Source organism: Bradysia coprophila, assembly GCF_014529535.1.
Source record: "Bradysia coprophila strain Holo2 chromosome X unlocalized genomic scaffold, BU_Bcop_v1 contig_117, whole genome shotgun sequence".
NCBI lineage: Eukaryota > Metazoa > Arthropoda > Insecta > Diptera > Sciaridae > Bradysia > Bradysia coprophila.
The window spans coordinates 2,833,855-2,854,357 of record NW_023503292.1 but is presented as its reverse complement, the minus strand read 5'-3'; the positions used below and the strand labels follow the sequence as shown (position 1 = coordinate 2,854,357).

Here is a 20,503-nt window from a genome sequence, read left to right as displayed (position 1 = left end):
GCTTGGCACGTTGGGAACCACAGGCACTTCAATTTGTACTTGTCCTCTATCAGATTTTTTATTTGCTTTAACGCGTTTATTTTGATTTTTTTCTGAACTCATGTTGTTTGTTTATGTTTTTTTTATACACAAAAAATGTGACAGCTTAGGTTAGGATTTTTTTTTCACACATACAACACAACGACTGGGAAAAAACTGAACGAATTTTAAAGCGGCAAAAAATTAAAATTCGCTACCGTTTTAATTTAATTAAAATTTGAAATTTAACTTTTATAACTTTCTAATAGTGAACTAAGTCACTACTAACTATGCTTTATTCGATAAAAATACCATGGCCTCCATAACCCAACTCTATTGGTTGAGAATTACGCAAGTCATCGTGTCATACAATTTCAATCATAGTGAACCTTTTGGTTACCCACATTTTTCTGTATTTTCTGGCAAAAGATCTTTGACTTTCAGTCAAGGGAATTAGAGTCGAAATAGTACATTTCGTACCTACGACTAAAAGTTTTTTTTGCGTGTGAAAGGTTTCCAGACAGAGCCGAGGGCGAGGTCTGGAATCGAGTCGCCTTCGGCTCTGTCTGGAAACCTCTCACACGCTATATTCAAATTCTGAACGCGAAAGAAAAAATCAAATTGTTTTCGAAAGTATATGGTGGTCCGAAAAAAATGGATCTTGGTCAAATAATCTTATTTTTTCAAAAAACGTCGATTTAATATAATTAAAAATATTTGTGATTTTATTTTAAATTTATTTATCACAAATATTTCAAATATTCGAACCAGATTTTCACCAATAAATTTGGTTTTTGGTTTTTAGCCCCGTACGAAGTACGAAGGGGCTTATAGGATTACGATACCGTGTGTAATTGATGGAATTCGAAGCAGACGGTAAGTGCAAAGTGTTTGCCTATGTTTATAGATGACGAATCCGCAATAAAAATTTGGGCCGTCTGTCCGTCTGTCCGTCTGTCCGTCACGTCGATATCTTGAGTAAATCAAATCCGATTTCAAAAATTTTTTTTTTCCCTGAAAGATAGTCAAAATAGTGAGGCTAAGTTCGAAGATGGGCATATTCGGGTCGGCCCTTCGTGAGTTAGGGCCACCTAAGTGATTTAAGGTCTTTTGGTGATATTTATGGCAAAATAAACGATGGAAATGTAAATGACACGGCAAATGATAGGTATTGTCAATACCAATCCAGGAAAAAAAAGTTTTTTAAAATCGGGTGAGTGGACCGTGAGTTAGGGCCTTAGAAGTGAAAAGCTACTAGGGCCCTATGTGTATTTTACATAGAACTCAAGTAAATTTCATCCGTTTTTCGTAATTTTTGTTTCATTTGAAAGATAATCGAACACCGAATAGAATGTTGTTGAAAAAAATTAAATTTGGGTCCTTGGACTAAGGCCGCTACTAGGGCCCTATGTGTATTTTACATATAACTCGAGCAAATTTCATCCGTTTTTCGTAATTTTTGTTTCATTTGGAAGGTAATCAAAGGCCGAATAGAATGTTGTTGAAAAAAAATTAAATTTGGGTCCTCGGACTAAGGCCGCTACTAGGGCCCTATGTGTATTTTACATATAACTCGAGCAAATTTCATCCGTTTTTCGTAATTTTTGTTTCATTTGAAAGGTAATCAAAGGCCGAATAGAATGTTGTTGAAAAAAAATTGAATTTGGGTCCTCGGACTAAGGCCGCTACTAGGGCCCTATGTGTATTTTACATATAACTCGAGCAAATTTCATCCGTTTTTCGTAATTTTTGTTTCATTTGGAAGGTAATCAAAGGCCGAATAGAATGTTGTTGAAAAAAAATTAAATTTGGGTCCTCGGACTAAGGCCGCTACTAGGGCCCTATGCGTATTTTACATACAACTCGAGTAAATTTCATCCGTTTTTCGTAATTTTTGTTTCATTTGAAAGATAATCGAACACCGAATAGAATGTAGTTGAAAAAAAAAATTGGGTCCCTGGACTAAGGCCGCTACTAGGGCCCTATGTGTATTTTACATATAACTCGAGCAAATTTCATCCGTTTTTCGTAATTTTTGTTTCATTTGGAAGGTAATCAAAGGCCGAATAGAATGTTGTTGAAAAAAAAAATTAAATTTGGGTCCTCGGACTAAGGCCGCTACTAGGGCCCTATGTGTATTTTACATATAACTCGAGCAAATTTCATCCGTTTTTCGTAATTTTTGTTTCATTTGGAAGGTAATCAAAGGCCGAATAGAATGTAGTTGAAAAAAAAAAATTGGATCCTCGGACTGAGGCCGATACTAGGCCCTATGTGTATTTATACTCAATAAATTAAAATTTTAGGGCTATTTGAAATTTTTCTTTTATTTGAAAGGAACGTCGTACGGGGCTTCGTAATTGCGCTATGCGCAATTTCTAAGATGTACACATTACATAATAATTTTACTTTAACTACTTTAACCGGCGCATAGGCTTACGGTCAAAGTAGGGTGACAGACGCACTAGGGTCACGTTCGCAATAGATATACGGGTTTGTACGGGGCTCAGTCGCAGCAAACGCTCCGACTGTTCTGATGGCTCGTTTTTTGAAGAAATAAGATTATTTGACCAAGATCCATTTTTTTCGGACCACCACCATGTTGTTTCCAAAACAATTTGATTCTTTCTTTCGCGTTCAGAATTTAAATATTCGCGTCTCCTAACTAATATATATTCTTCATACACTTGAAAAGCGAAGAAATTGTCTGAAAATGGAGCATTTTCTTCAAAAACTCAAAAATTTCGCATTTAATGATTTTTTCAGCCCATCATTTGTAATGTGTGTGTGATTATACACAAAGAATAATAGCAATGTTCGTTCCTGGACTCATTATATGATCACTAAAAGTGAGTAGCATAACTTTAGGGTAATTTTTGATCACAATCAGACGTTTACGTTGTCCGTTGAACTCGAAATTATGAAAAGAGTATGGTCCATTTGGTGACCTTTTTGCTTCGTGCAACTTCCTGGCTTGCAACGCAATTTATCTGGGGTTTTGTTTATATGGGATGATAGTGAGTGTGTCCAGCTACAACACCCCATAGTCGGTTTCCCGGATCATACTTTCATTGTTTACTCCCGACCCGTGCCTATACTCTAATGATAGGTCTTTAGAGGCGCACACTCGCAAACATTTCAACTTTTAAGAATTCGTCTATCTCGAGTTAATCCTATAATAGTGTTTTCCCTACCCTTTGACATGCTATCAATTTTCACATGTTCACTCCAAAAATTGGAAACTAACAGAAAAAACAAAAGAAACCTATTTCTTAGAATTGAAATACGAATCCAACGCGCTATAGCTCGCCCAAATGGCCGTATTTATGTATTTATTTTCCCCGATTTTGAGAAAAAATTTTCATATTTCAATAAAAAGAAGATTTACTATGAAAACCATTGAAAAACATAGCTAACGCCGACCCGTACGAAACACCTATTCGTATCAAAACCCTTTAATGTGAAACTCTCTTACTTCATTTTCTTCTCTGCTGAAAAACTATTCTTCCTTTTAAATCACTTACATTAATTATCCACTCTTTGCCTTGTTATCATATACAATTAAATTGCCGGAGGCAATATAGACAGCCCCGTACGAAGTCAAATTTCATAAATTCCTATTTAAACAGCTATATACCGCTATATTTAACTATATTTCACTGTAAATAAACATTTCACAGAGGAATATGCTATTATATAGCTCTATATGCCTGTATATAGCTCAATATAGCTCAATATAGCTGTATATAGGTATATAAAGATGTCCATATATGTAATCCCTGAAACCCCACACACATAACAAATTATTTCCATGTTAACAGAAACTCTCTAAGTATCATTTTTCCCAAGATATTTCTATTTTACTAAAATCCAATATGGCCGCCGGCAGCCATTTTGTTAGGAGACCGGAAATAGTACCGACGCTTTACATTCGTTAATACCTTTCAAACAAAAAAAAAATTCATGAAATTCGGTCAAAATTTACTCGAGATATTGTCAAAATACACCACGTTCACTGTACTTCCGAGTAGCCAGATAAGAGCTCACTCCAAGAGACCTAGCTCACGCTCCGGAGAACATAATTTCAAAAAAAAAAAATTCCCTGATTGGTACGGTCAATACCTATCTAATAAAGCTAAAACAGACGAAATATGTTCAAATGTGGCCGACCTACAAGCAAAAACTGCTTGCCGCCCTGTGCCTGTTCCACACCAAGGGGTCTAACTCACGAGTCGGTCATCCGATTTCCATAAACTTTTTTTTTGTCGATCGGTATTGTAAATACCTTTTATTTGACGTATCACTTACAAGTTTAACGTTTAAATGTCCGGAGATATCTTCGAAAAACCGTAAAGCACTTATTGGCCACAGCTCGGGAGGGGTCGATCCAAAATCACTCATCTTCGAACTTAGCCTGTCTTTTGACATTACCAAACGGGAAAAAAAAGAATTTTCAAAATCGGATGCGTTTTACTCAAGTTATCGTGCAGACAGACAGACGGACAGGCGGACATTTTTTTTTTCGCGGATTTGGCATCTCTAGACAACCACAATAGGTTTCCCCTTACTCAGGAAGTCCAATTCGACGTGTTACAAACGTATGCGTAAACCTATAAGACCCCAGTACTTCGTACGGGTCTAAAAATATTTAATTATTTTTATAGAAATTATTGAAAAATACTGTTGCCATCCCGATGCCATCCCACTTATTAGAATCTTAGTAAGAATCCAATTAGAATGAATTAGAATGGTTCGGATATCCTTTTAGTTTCATACAAATTACAGCTTTTAAAGTGAGATATAAAATCAAGCAGACATTTTTCAAATATTCTGTTTACACTTTTGTTCTACAGAATAATAATCTACATTAATTAAAAATAAATTTTTTATACTGCACACGGTCTATTGGTTCAAGTGGCGATATCACTCATAAATCGTTCGATGAATCTCGGTGCATTGTATTTTATTAGGCTCACGATAATAGAGCCCAATAAAATATTTGCACTCGATGTCATAAACAACCATTTCGACTCGACTCATGGATTTTATATTTGCCTCATATCGAAACTCACGAAAAAAAACAGCTAAGGTATTTGACCGAAATTATCGGTAATTGATAATCGAAATATTTTCAGTCTCGAAGCTGAAAAGGGCCTGCAACTGGTTCATACCAAGTGCCCAAACTCACGATTCGGTATCCGATTTTTATAAACTTTTTTTACAGGTCTTCTTCTTCTTCTTTTTCAGCCTGTTTCTATCCACTGCTGGATGTAGGCCTCTCCAACTTCTTTCCATTTCGTACGATCCATTGCCATTTGCTGTCAGTTTGTACCTGCAATATTCTTAATTCCGTTTGTCCATCTCTCTGGTGGTCTACCTACAGCTCGTCTTTTATATGGTTTTACAGGTCGGATCGTAGATACCTTCCATTTGACGTATGCTTTGCAAATGTAGCGCTTAAATTTCCGGAGGTATATTCGACAAATCGCTCAACTTCGAACTTAGACCAGCATTTGTCATTCGCCCAAAACAGTGAAAAAAAGAATTTTTAAAATCGGATGCGTTTTACTTAAGTTATCGTGCAAACAGATGGACACAGACAGGATCTCTGGACAAAGACAATAGGTTTCCTCTTACTCTAAGAGTCCAACTCGACGTGTTACAAACTTTATAGTAAACCTATAAGACCCCAGTTATTCGTACGGGTCGAAAAATTAACGAGAGGGAAGCGAGGGCCGTAGTTCACACGAATTTAATTTTTATTGATGACTTACGTAATTTTTTAGCCGGGGCATTTTATAGAACACGAATTAAATGTGTAACTGTAACGCATAACCGCATCAATACACTTTGTATTGATTCCATGATAGATCATTCTTGATCCGTACGGGTCGAAATTACATTTACATCGTTAAATAAACGTTTCGTTTGTTGTTCAGCATTAAATTCAACTGTTTCAATTACAATCGTTTGAGACCCTTGAAAATCTCACATTACATTACAAAAACTATTGAGAAAGGGATCTGACCCTCCCAGCAGATGGGTCCTAGTAAACTTTTAGGCCTAATTTATTGGACGATGAATGTTATGTGTTATATATTTTTAAGGATAAATTTACTGTAAACACGCCATAATAACATTATTTATGCATTCTTCGTATATTAAACACCAAGAATTAAACTGAAGTAAGACAGCTTCTTGTTATAGCTACGCATAGCGACGTAAGCGAAATATTTCGCAACAGAAACAACGTAATATATCGAACCGGAGATGTAGGTGGTTCTATGTTGAATTGACCAAGTACAAATATTTGGAATCCGGTGTTCTGGATATTTTAAATTATTCTTCTGTCGTCGACTACAAAATTCCTTGTTCAGGTGATAGTCTTTCAACTAAAAAATTTAACCTTTCCTACATTGGTATGCTATAGAACAATCTTAATTTATAAGTTAATTTGTTCCTATTGATGACAATTTTTACCAACTGTCCTCTGTTAGAGACAACCAGCCAAACGTGTGTGAGTTTTTCCATTCCATTGATTGGATCTCATTGACTGTAGCATCGTTCACTGTGACATCTGTTACAGTCGTTTGAAGTTTTTTTTTTAAATTTGTCTTCTGCCCTTGTTTTAATTTTTTCAGATAAACAGAACCAAATTTCATGTCATGTAAGTAAACGTACATCATATATAAGTATGTCGTCTACAAACGTGCTCCACGTTCACCTACTTCTACCGTCGCTTCACAATACGACTATTAATGTGGTATGTCTTAAGAGTGATATCGCCAAAACATCAGACATTTTGGGACAAGGGGTCACAGATATTATTGACTTATAGCTCATTCGATTCGTTGAACTTATGCGAGTAAAACGTAGTACTACGTTTGGTGAACTTTATTTTTTTGTCCACGTTCGAGGTCATGAAGTAAGGGTCTGCCAAAAGGGGCCCAAAATCGTTTTCTCGCGATTAGTCGAGTAAAACCATTTTGGGAAAAAACTAGCTAACCTTGTAGGCCTTGAAGAGATGCACATTTTGAGTATACACGTCACCTCCATGTTGACCTGTTGGTGATATCAATCAATTTAGGTGAAAAAATGGGTGATTTTCCCAAGTCCCTGACCGGCTGCAGTGACATAAGTCCGAGACATGGTATATATGGTGAGAGAACCTAGCTTTTGTAGTACCATAACATGTAAAAACATCCTTGGATAAGTTTCACTCCAAAGGGTTGGAGCGACTTTTGCGGAAGTCCACCCCAAGTCGACGAAATTTTATCCCTTTCTTTCGTTTGTTTTTCGCTTTTTTGAGGTTTTTTGTGCGACTATTCATTATTTATTGCTGATAAGAGTGAGATTCACTAAAATAAAGAATTTTTTGATGTATTCACGTTGTTCTTATACTATTGGAACCCAAATTTCAATCTATTTGGACTATTTTCTATATAAAAGTGGGATATGAAGCATTTTTGGACTTTTTTTGTGGCTATTCAATATTTATTTTCAATAAAATTGTTATCTGAAGTGAACTAAACTAAAGTAAAGAGTTACTTGATATATCCACGTTGGTTGAGTACACTACGACTTAAAATTTCGAACGTTTTATGCATATATTGTGACGGGATGGCTCAGTGGTTACGTACTAGCCTTCCACCAAAATGATCCGGGTTCGATTCCCGTGACAGACAAATTCCGTATGGAATTTTTCTAGCGATTATATCGCATTGGTAACGTCCTTAGTTCACTCAAGCTTCATAATTTGGGTAGTTGCGGTGTGTTTGGTGGCTGCAACGATGTACACACTGAATGAATCGTATGACGTAACCCAAATACGATGAATTTGTGTACATATGCCTAGCCTACATTAAGGCGAGATATCAATTTCGCACCTAACTTTCCTCAGAGAGTAATTACATACTTCGAGGCGTGGTTCGGAAGTCACGTAAAGCCGGTGGTCCAGACTGAACTTGTTATTGGCTGTAAAAGGCTGTTAGAACGGTCTCAAAACCAACAAATAAATAAATATTTCGACTATTTTCCAGTAATCGAAAATCGTAGTGTACGTAACCAAGTGGATATATCAAGTAACTCTTTGTAATTTAGTTAAGTTCACTTCAGATAACAATTTTATTGCAATATATTATTATTATTATTATTATAATTATTCAATATTTAATAACCACAAAAAAAAAATCAAAAAATGCTTCATATCCCACTTTTATATAGAAAATAGTCCAAATAGATCGAAATTTGGGTTCCAAGAGTATAAGAACAACGTGAATACATCAAAAAATTCTTTATTTTAGTGAATCTCACTCTTATCAGCAATAAATAATGAATAGTCGCACAAAAAACCTCAAAAAAGCGAAAAACAAACGAAAGAAAGGGATAAAATTTCGTCGATTTGGGGTGGACTTCCGCTAAAGTCGCTCCAACCCTTTGCAGTGAAACTTATCCAAGGATTTTTTTACATGTTATGGTACTACAGAGGCTAGGCTCTCTCACCATACATACCATGTCTCAGACTTATGTCACTGCAGCCGGTCAGGGACTTGGGAAAATCACCTATTTTTTCACCTAAACTGATTGATATCATCAATAGGTCAACATGAACCTGCTGGTGTGTATACTCAAAATGTGCACCTCTTCAAGGCCTACAAGCCTAACTAAAATAGTTTTTTCCCAAAATTGTTTTACTCGACTGATCGCGAGAAAACGATTTTGGGCCCCTTTTGGCAGACCCTTACTTCATGACCTCGAGCGTCGACAACAAAACATAGGACACCAAACGTAGTACCACGTTTTACTCGCAACAGTTCATCGAATCGAATGAGCTATAAGTCAATAATATCCGTGACCCCTTGTCCCAAAGTTGTTCGAAGATTTCGCGATATCACTCTTAATAGTAACATTGGTTGTAGCGCCGCTCCGAGATCAAGAGGTCCCCAGTTCAAACCCAGCATTAAAAAAATTAAAACTAAGAAAATGTTAATAAATTATAGATGAATAAAAACACGAGAAATAAAAAAGGACAAGATTTGATGAACTGAATGTACATCAAAATTTCGTTTTATTTCGAATACCAGACAGAATGTACGGGAATTGTAAATCCGTTTTATAACCAATTATAACCAAGTTTCTGTAACTTTTTAGTTGTACAACGGTTTTTCGAATAATAAGTTTTCGATAAAAATGATGTGATAAAAGTTAGACCAAAATTACAGAGAACAGCGAGACAATAATCTGCCTTTTAAGAGTTCATTTCATCTGTTCATTCTATACTCTCATCTTTCACTCTAAATTTTTGTCGTTCATTCTATATTCTCAGAGTTCTGCTGGTGAATGAATTACACTCTGCTTGTTATCTTGAATTTTGGTCGCTACCAAGGCAGCTCTCTAGCGATATCCCACCGATTCTTTACAACGTTTGGTGGAGGCCCAAAATCATTCAGTGCGCCTTGCGAATTTCATTATGTGGAAATTATTTATTACTAATGACTAATTACCATATAAAGAATACAGAAAATGCAAGGAACACTGAGTGATTTTAGGCCTTCAAACGTTGTAAACAATATGTGCGATATTGCTAGATAGCTACCAAAATCGAACCATACAGAGATGATATTAAATGCTGCTGGTTATCTTGAATTTTGGTATCGACAAAATCGAGTTCAACACGATAAATTGATAATTCATTTGAGTAGTTAATTACTTGTAATTGTTTCAGAAACCTTTTATTACATCCGACTTCATACATTTTCAGTTTTCCTAACATATAAAATTCATTCAATAACCCCTGTTTAAAATGTAAAGATCTTGGATCAATAAAATTCACACTCAAACTGGACTTTTAATCTTTATTCTACACCAATGAAACGTCGTCAGATGTTTTGGAAGTTGACACTCACGACTCACCACAACTGCGTCGACTGCCTCTGTTGAAGTGTTCTTGCGGCAAGCATTACTAGATAAGTATTTCAATTTTCGTGCATGCGTAATTTATGCGGCGTGTAGTTTTTGGAAGAATTCTTCCTTTTTTGTGGATTTTGTATTTTCATATCAACCATTACTTTCTGTCCTTCATCAAGTATTATCAGAGCTTCAATTTCTAATTTTTTTTTGCTGTTTATTTGGTTGTTTTTCGGCTTTCATTTTATTATGTTTATGTAGATTTTCTTTGCTACCCATCACGGACATATAAACTAGTTTTATTTTTAGGGATTTTATTATCACAATAAATTTGGTTTAGTGCCTACATTTCGTATATTTAATGTGAAGTTTCGTATAATATGAGTATCACAAGAAAATTATTAAATTTCTGTTTCTTGTATTCGTCGATATTTTCAATGTATTTGCTGATTATGTATCTAATACTAAAATGCTTTAATACTGACAAGCGCACATGATGATTTTTTGAAAAGGTTGCTACACATACTGATATTAGTCTAGTTCACCGGCACCCCCTAAAATCGATGTCTGACTGTTCTAATTAATTAGTTCATTCATGGTGTATTAAAAATGAATAATTAATTAAAAAACCTGCGCGAAAAATCAATACTATTAGTTTACCAGGTTTCGGTATCAGTTTAACGAATAAAAACTGCAGATTATAGTAAAACGTCTTTATTCCTTGAGACTTACAAACACAGTGAAGTCGTGTACTATGGTCTTACAATCAATTTAATTATAACTAGTGAACTAGATTACTAAAATCAACAAATATAACTATAAAGTGTAGGGAAACATTTTGAAAAATAATTTTTTTGGGACTTGCGTAAATCGAAAAATAGAAATAGAAATAGAAAAATAGAAAAAAATTCCCTGAAAGGTAATTGAAATTGTGAAGTCAAACGATAGGTATTGCAGGCACCAATCAAGGATTATTTTTTTAAAATTAAAATTTGGTGAGTGGACCGTGAATGAAAGGCTACTAAGCCCTTAGTGTTTTTTGCATATAAATTGTAAAATTCTATCAGTTAAAAAACCCTGAAGGGTGAAAGTGTGACGCAAGTCCTTGTATCTACTTAAACAAGAATAGACCGGCTAAAGCCTGGTGAGGTCTTTTTTCTTTTTCTCGATTTTTTCTGGAGGCAAGCAGGAAGAATAGTTTCATTAGTCGATATCCAGATGTTGAACAATAAACATCTCCACCAACTTTCACCAATTTGGTAGTCAACTACCACATTATCGAATTATAAATAGGCAAGCAGCCTAAATAATTTCATCAGTCGGTGTGCAGCTCTCAAACAGTAAACATCTCTTCCACATCTGTATCAACATGGTCGTCAACTACCAGTTTGGTAGTCAACTACCAAAAATTAAGCTTTAAATAGGCGAGCATGTTGAACAGAGCAAATGCAGCTTGCGTTGCGTTATGGGTACGTTTAGAGAAGATAAATTCCGACGGTTGGCCGAGATTTTTTATATACTCTGATTGATTTCGTTATTTGTTGAATTATTCCTTAGTTAAGTTTCTATTTAAGCCTTTCTCCTGTTTCTCCTGAATCATAGGGGGCAATTTTTGTTAAGAATAGAAGCCACTCCATGGGTGGAATTTGTTTCATGTTTTGATACAAATTTAGTTGATCTAATTAATATTCAGGTTGTCGGATTAGCTCAAATAATGACAATTTTTTTTACTTTATTGCCTAATATATAGGGCTTAATCAGTTAAAAAAACCGAAATAAAATCAATTCACGCCAAAGTTTTAGCAACAAAAGTTTTTTTTTGAAAATTTGTAGTAGAGGACTTGCGCCTAATTTTGATTTTATTTGAAAAGTAATTGAATACCGTATAGAATGTTGTTTCAGAAGTTTCAAATTTAGGTCCTTGTACTAAGGTCGTCACCTATATGAGGAACGAGGTGCTAAATCAGGTAAGTCAACATACTTAGCTCTGTACGAACTCGCATCCAAAATAGAAAATACGTTGAATTTAGGTCAAGTAGCTCTAGACGCACTTGGCATTGTTAACGCAGTTAAGTCAAAAGAACGGGTCCGACGGTTGTAATTGGATTTTCGCGATGTTAAAGAGTAGAATTGTTGAGGCCACTGTTTGTGGTACCAGAGTCAGTCTTGGAGTCATCAAAGGATGAATTTTGTCATGCATCTTTTGGTATATAGTTGTCGTACTATTCCTGAGGAAGTTGAATGACAATGGTTTATTCACACAAGGCTACTCGGTCTCGGATGACAACACCCCTCTGCTCTGTTCTAAACATATCAAACAAACTGTTGAATCGTGGTGCGTTGCAAACAAGCTTAGTGTCAATCCCACTATAACTGGCCTGATCCTTTTCAGCGAAAGAAGCGAACACGCTACGGAGGCAGTAGCACACATTAAACTGTTAGGAATAAGCTTGAACCTGGTCGATAAGTTCAAATACCACCACCATCTTACCGACAAAGTAAACAAGTCAATAAGAATTTTCTGGTTCTGTAGAAATGCATTTGGAAAAAGCTGGGGAAAAAGCAGTTCACTGGATCTACACTGCTGTGGTGTGTCCCTTTCCTGCTATTGCAGCTTAGTTTGGTGGTCGACGTTAAAAGTTGCATCTGCAGTTAAAACACTGGAAAAACTGCAGAGACTAGCGCGACGAAAACACTACTAATGCTTGTGAACCTGCCAAATTTTTGAGAGAAAATAAACTTAACAAAAAACCTGTTACACAGAGAAAAGTGTTGTCCGCCATTTTATTTAACGATGAAATTTTTGTTTACTCTTAAGAGAAACTTCAACAAAACCGTAACAAAAAAACCATGTTACAGAGAGACCGCCATTTTGTTTAACGATGAAATTTTTGTTTCGATTGTTTGTGCTTAATATAACTGATCGTACGAGCGTTCGGAAGTCTTTGAGCAGTAATATTAAAAATTTTAATAACAGTTTTTGTGTATTTTTGTGTACAATTATCTCAAATTACAAACGAATGAAGCCAACCGTAAGCGAATACATGAAACCATTCCGTTACCTCGGAGGCTTTGGCTTTGATTGAAATATTTTCTAACGGAACGGAACAAAGCATTGGATTCAACAGTGAATTGGACATCTCCGGATTAACAACGTTTAAGTTAGTGCCGCATCCTTTCGGGAAAGAGGAGTGCGAACCCTCGCAAGATATATTTAGTGAACGTTGCGATGAAAGATCCGAAGAGGAGTGTTACGCATTAGCGAAAAAATTAATTTAATTTCAAACGATTTTTTTGGATCCATCCGGACCATTTAGAAGCACACATATTAGGGTAAAATGATCGTTACGCTAGGGCCTACCGATTAATAATATATTATCTTCCCAGAACGAAAATCTCGCATTTATCTCTCTAAGGCTTTATTTATCTGTTCTCGGCAGATAAAATAGCGTAATCACCTCTGTCCAAGTCTTGGACACCAATATATTTATTTTGACGATTTGAACAATGTACCAGGCCTTTAGCTCGGTTACCTTAAAAATCGTCAAAATAAACATTTTGGACAGAGGTGCATAATCTACTTTTGACTTGATATACAGTCAAAGGCAACAAATCGACAGATTAAGGAATTTGTTTACGTATTGTCCGTTGACAAGTGGATCGCCACCGGTTTCTGGTGGGTTTTGGTTTTTGTTTTTTATACGTTGCTACACATTGTTCACAATTTTATTTGCATCACTTTGCATCACCACGAAATTACAGTATATGTGTGAATTCGTATTCAGAGAGAATAATTTTCGCATAAGTATGTATGTTTCCGTTTCCGATAACTTTTGACGCGTGATATTCAGTGTTTTCATGGTTTGGCGAGTGTAAAGATATTTTAATTGGGAGGCTATGCTGATCGCTTGGTGAAAAAGGACTTCACCTAGCACAAATTAAAGACCGTGGACATATGTTTGACATTGCAATGTGGGCAACACAGAGAAACTTTAAACGTTCTTGCTGTTTTCTGATTTTTTTTTTTGGGAAACTGAAAGTCGGCGCGCCTGGTTACTATTAGGTTAACACTTCAAATTTCCGCCTACGTACAAATACAAATAACAAATTAATAAAAGCATTAAATTTACATCAAACACTCACAGTATGTGTCGGTTGTTAAACGATCGATTGTATCCTGCTTTAGTTTTGAATTTTTCTTGCCCATGTTTCGTATTCTTATCAATTATTTTCAACACTTTTACGATTGGTGAATGTTTCTTGTAGCACTAGCAAAAACTGAAATATTTCGATAATGTTTCAAAAAACAACTTTACATTCAACACTTATTACACTTGATAGCACCACGATTACATAAACCGTTTTCTATTATTAATCAGCAAGTATAATCCTTTATATGTTACGAAAACACGTTTATAGCGGGAAATTAGTACTCAAGTTTAATATTTGGTGTTTTTCCATTGGCAACTGTAGTAATGAAGATGATGAGGCAAGGTTTTTTATATTGAACTCAAGATGCACAACAACATCTAAGGTTTATGAAAAGTCAATGTGTCTCCAAAATATTGCTTGGCTTCAGTTTTATTATTGTCACTTGACCTAAAACGTAATTAGAGAAAGGGGGTTAATAACAATATGTTAATAGTAGATTATTAAATATGACTTCTAAAATACCTGAGTATGATTATGATAAATTAATCACTAAATAATAAACTTTTGTAAGAGGAACGAGTGACAGAGGCCTATATATTCCAGCTACAAAAAGTATTGCTATCAAAAAGGATGACGGTCAAAGTTCCGATACGCAAAAATTGAACTTTTTGTATTAAAAAAAAGTTGCACAACAAATGGTAGATGATTTCGTTTCAATTTCTGTTCGACTGTACATAAAAAACAGCAATCGACTTTTGATATAAGAACTTTTTTAATATTTCCAGAAATTGTTTACTAGGCCCACCTCTTGGGTGGGTCCGGTCCCTTGACTGACTAAATTTTTCAATAATTGCTGTCCTAGCTTTCTTACCATTTTTAAGTTTCTGGTGTTTTTAAGATCACAAAATTATAGTCAGATGAAAAAGCGAAACAAGAATGGTCTATTTGCTACATCATTAATTGTTCATCTCTTTTATTTTCACTCAAAAAAGAACTCAAATTTAATTTAATTTTCTGAATAAACAAAGAGAACTATGAGTTGAAGGTTCAGCGAACGATGTTTTACTCCCAATAAATGTGAATCTACTAAATAGCGCTGAAAATATGAAATATTTCTTGCCTGCCTCTTGAATAAATTAAGCTATGTGGGACTAAGGATCTGGAAGCTATCTCAGAACAACGGGACTTTACACTGTTGATCACAGCCTCAATTTAAAAAGATTACTTTGATGAAATATGATGTAACAAAAAGGCAATCAAACAGAATAATAGACATCTCATATGTGTGGGAACTTTACGGCCAGAGCGAAGCGAGGGCCGTAATCCACACGACTCATATTTTATTTATGATTTACGGTAGATTGAAAATCATGAAAATTTATTGTTGTAGCTCCTTAGAATTGTAACGCATACTGGAGCTACGCTGTGTGTTTAATTTAAGAAGTTTTTTTTGGAAATAAATGAAATTGAAATTGAAATTATAAGAAAATTGACAACTCAAAAAGTGGTCAAAAAATTATTTCATCTTACGCTCGATGATTTGCAAAGATTTTTTTTGTCAAATTTTACTGTCATTTGCGTGGAGTCATTAATATATTAATGTACTAAATTTGGCAAGTTTTTATGAATACAACTGAAAAAATTAACCAGTGACCTGACCCGCCCAAAAGGTGAGGCCTACTTGATTTTTTTTTCTCGTTTTGATTTTTATGAAATTCATTGATTTATGCGGGATTAAACATTTACTTGATTGACAACAATATTTAATAAATTTAAATCGAAACATGTACAGCCTTCAATGCTCTTAGTGGAGAATATATACAAAATATAAATCAGAAAACACTTAATCCATTATGTAACTCCATGCTTAAACTCAGCTTCCAACCTCGCTTTTCTGAACTAAGACCGAATGAAGTTACAAGACAATATTTTCACATCTACGATTTTGGAAGCTCTGAGAATTACTAGAGTGATCGTGTTATCAATAAAACAAACAAAAACTCTTATGGGAAGTACTTCTAGATTATTTATTAGACCAGAATTTCAGAATTTAATTACTCTACCGATATAGTCGAAGAATAGTATATTATGTTACTAGGACCAAAAAGATGCGTTTTTGACCCAGGTGGTGAAAGCGTCCTAAGATGGAGCGGAGCGCAGCGAACCATTTTTCATTTGACCGAAAACATTCAGAACAAACCATAACAACAAACTTGAATTGAATATTTTGTTTACTGGGCTGGACACTGTGATCACAGTTCTCATATTTCTTACTGTATCAATCAAAGTTTTCTAATCAATTTTTCGCAAGTTAACTGAATTCTTCATAAAAAATTAAATCCGAAACTGTTTCCACGTTTAGTTTGAAATTTCGTACAGAAACAAAATAAAATTTAACAAATTGCTTAATGAAGTTGACATAACTGGGAACGAAAAGTGACGTGATTACACAACTGGACACAAAAAGTGACATGATTGGGAACGAAAAGTGAGAGCAATAGTGAGAGAAAAAGTTGTTGTTTTGGTGAGAGAACGTGACGTTTTTGGTCCGCCTGAAAGAAAATATAGTTTTCGGGTTTTCCAAAGTCATTAATCTTATATAACCCATACTTTATCCCACCACAATGGAATCCCCAAATTTAAATTTAGTTTACACAGGAGTCACGCTTTCAAAATGTGATTGTAGGGTGGCTAAACTTAACTTTGGTTTTAGCCGAGGGGTGACTCACTTCTAGATTAAATGGATTAAATGGTATTAAATGGATTAAATGGATTTAATGAATTAAATGGATTAAAAATTGGATTAAATGGATTAAATAGGAAAAAAGTTCATTTTACCAAATACTGTAAAAGTCTTAAAAATTGTTGATTTTGATCGAACCACGTACTACAACTCAAACTACAATGAAAAAATCCACATTTAGGAGTTTTTAGTGTAAAGTGGATTAAATGGATTAAATAAATTTAATACCATTTTTAACAAAAAAAAATTTCCTATACCTCACGGGTACTTAAACGAGCTGGGGATCGTGCAAATCTATTTTTCGCAATTACTTTACAAATTTTTCAGGTGGGTAGCCTAATTATTTCGGTAAAACTAAAAAAATTTTTTTGGATTAAATGGATTTAATGGATTAAATGGATTAAATGGAAGTGCGTCACCCCTCGGTTTTAGCTACTTTTTAGCTTGGTTTTTAATTGTTACATTAGGCTTCCAAATTGAGAGTATTTTTATGTCATCTGAACCGTTTGAATTAAAAAAAAAGATGTTTTGTATCAGTGAACAATATAGGAAAACATTCAGTACGTCTCAACGATCAAAAGAACTTACAACATAGTCTATCTTTACCGCCCTACGTTCGTCATCGCTTCTATTGTTCTCAAAAACATATTGTGCAGTTTTCATAATATGTATCAGAAGTTTGTTTATGTTTCTTACTAATTCATCACTAATGAAGCCACGATTTTAAACTTAGGTCGCATAACAACATTACACGCAAATTTTTGGAAATCTTTTTGGTTAATTACATGATAACGCACAAACTAACAGTTCACAAAAATATCTACGGCGAAGAAAGATAAAAGATGTCTAGATGAAACAATGCATGGTAAAGAGCATTGACACTAGGCTAACATAAACTCAGCTTCTTTGACGTAAATAAGAAGGCCTCCTACTATTCAGTTTATTTTTTTCCACCGAGATATTTCTTAGTACGAGTGAATGGAGTGGATCTTCCAGAAGTTTTCTTTGTCGAAAAACGCAACGTTCCTTAGGCCCATTTTTTTTTTTAGAAAATGATCATACGTTTTGCCCGTCTCCAAAACAAAATGTCAGAAGCATGGCTGAACGTTGTTCCAAGCCCAAACATCGGCATGTTTTTAAACTACGACACAGTGCGTGTTTGCATTGGCTTGTGTCTCGGATCAAAAATTTGCCATCCTTTCGAATGTGCATGTGGCCTGACACACCATCGCTGCTTGAACCACCTGGTTTGTGATGAATATGGCTTCGGAAAGAGCTGTGGTCCAAAAGCACTCCAAGTACGCCAAAATCAAGACGAATTACCATTTCGTCGCCGTTGCAGTTGAGACATTCGGTCCATTCGAAAGAGGCGATTAATTTACTCAATAGAATGATTCCGGCATGATAAGATTAACGGGTGGGTCGAACACAAGACACTATCTACATCAACGTATAGCTTGCTATTCAGCGCGGAAATGCAATTTCCGTCAAGGCCAGTATTCCGAAAAGTGCCTCGCTGGAGGAGATCCAAAATTTTATCCCTAACCAGTTTCCGTTTTAATGATTGAGCTCCACTTTTATTTTGAGTTGAATTTATTTACTATGCCAAATTGTATTTTGACGAAAAGGAATTAGTTGTTCCGAATCTGCGTGCGAACTTTCGTTTCTTTGGAAAAAAAACCTTAGTTGAAGCGGAACGAAATGATGAGGACTTCAAATGGTTTTCACTAGTTTTTATTCTACATCCTGCAAAGCATAGTTGTAGCTACTACCTACGTCCAGCAACTTTTTCATCATTCTTAAGCGACAAGATTTTTTAATGATGCACTAGCACTATTCTTTACAGCGAACTGATGCAAATTACTTTATTATGAGGAAACAAAATCACATTAATTTCACTATTATTCACAATTATTGCAACATTTGGATCTATTTTGTCGTTGAATTTAATTTTCAAATAGATTTGCTGAGGAGCATTTTCGATGAGACACATAAACAAACTTCCGATACATGTCATGTCCTGACAATAAGTTTAGAAGACAATAGAAGCGATAATGGACGTAGGGCAGCTAAACGTGCAACTATGTTTTATGTACTTTCGATTGTTGAGACGTATACTCAATGTTTTCCTATATTGTTCACCGATACAAAACATCTTTTTTCAAATTCAAACGGTTCATGACATAAAAATACTCTCAATTTGGAAGCCTAATATAATAATTAAAAACCAAGCTAAAAAGTAGTTAAAACCAAAGTTAAGTTTAGCCACCCTATAATCACACTTTATAAGTGTGACTGCAGCGCCGTCATTGCAACCGCTGTGTAAACTAAGTGTAAATTTGTGTATTCCCTTGTTGCGGGATAAATAAGATTAATACCTTTGGAAAACCCGAAAACTATATTTATCGAGTTAACGCGGTAACAAGTGTACGGACGTTTTCAACGTTTTGCAACACATGCCAAAACTCAACATAACAAATGTGATATTCACCCGAAACTTGGGTTCCGTAAAGTTTGTGATCCGCTGAGCGTTTACGTTACGTTCAGTATTTATACACTTTGGTCACATAAAGTACAATTATCTAGAAGTCTAATAACAAATAAAGGTAGTTTTTCTGATTTACAAAACTAGTACTATCCGATTTTATTTATTACATGGCTTTCACCATATGCTGCACCTACAGCATCTCCCACCTTATCATTTCAATTTTAGGTTTTAAGAGCATAACGAAACAGAGATCGGTACAACACTATGCAACACTATACAAAGTATTAAACTCACGAACACAACGAATTCAACGCAGTGTGCGTCCAGGATGATATTAGTTATTTACGTATCCGTTATGGATGTTGGACCAAATTTTCCTATAGATACTGTACTATAAAGTCAGTGAAATTGAGATGACGCTAAATTATCGGATAGTCATTTAAAAAGCTTAATAAATTACGTTGAACTCAGAATCGTCCATAATATTTTATAAATTATTATTGAGTCACAGTGACAAGGTCTAAATTTTGATTAAATCGTATGTTACGCACAACTTGACCAACAAATGGAGAATATTTATTAAATAGCGAATTGTAATGCCAAGCTCTTACAAATGGTTAGGCCATTGTAGTATTAGTTAAAAAGAATTGGGGCGAAATATCGATACTCTGCAAAACTTTATTTTTCAAATAATTTCAAATTCTTATTATCTAATACTCATTATTATATCTATGTGACAGTAGAATAAAACAGAACCTTATGCTGACATTTGGTTGCGTGTAAGCAGGTTTTTTTTTCCTGAACAAAGATATTAATATAAAAATCTTGAATTCATTCCGTTTTTCTAGAATAATTAATAAATCACAACACCTCGAAAAACTATAAAGAAAAAACGGATAACAAAATTGTCCGTATAAATTATTATTATCGTGTTCAATTCACGCGAACTTATAGCGAACTGAGCTTTTAAAGAGTACTCTGGGCTAGTCGAAGCAATGAGCTTGAGAACTTTTCTACGCAATCGACACTCTGCCCGCACATGAATTCATTATGTTTATTTTGAATTCACTCGCAACAGAATGAATCAGAAAATGTTTGGAGAAATCCTAATCAAAGCTCAATTGTCCAGGAAAACTTTTTGTATAGCATTGCGCAGATGTAATAAATACCATTTTGTCAAGTTGATACCAACGACG

General features: G+C 34.9%; 1 protein-coding gene across 1 annotated transcript in view; it reads right to left on the bottom strand.

The window, feature by feature from the left end:
- The window catches only part of LOC119067054 (frequenin-1), a 50,113-nt gene extending 29,857 nt beyond the window's left edge, over window positions 1–20,256 (bottom strand). The window contains exons 1-2 of the mRNA XM_037169800.1: window positions 20,064–20,256; window positions 14,068–14,523 (exon numbers count right to left, since the gene is read on the bottom strand). Of these exons, the coding sequence (XP_037025695.1) occupies window positions 14,068–14,131 (64 nt within the window). The 5' untranslated portion in view covers window positions 14,132–14,523; window positions 20,064–20,256. The remainder of the gene's footprint in view (window positions 1–14,067; window positions 14,524–20,063) is intronic.
- Window positions 20,257–20,503: the final 247 nt, after the last annotated feature.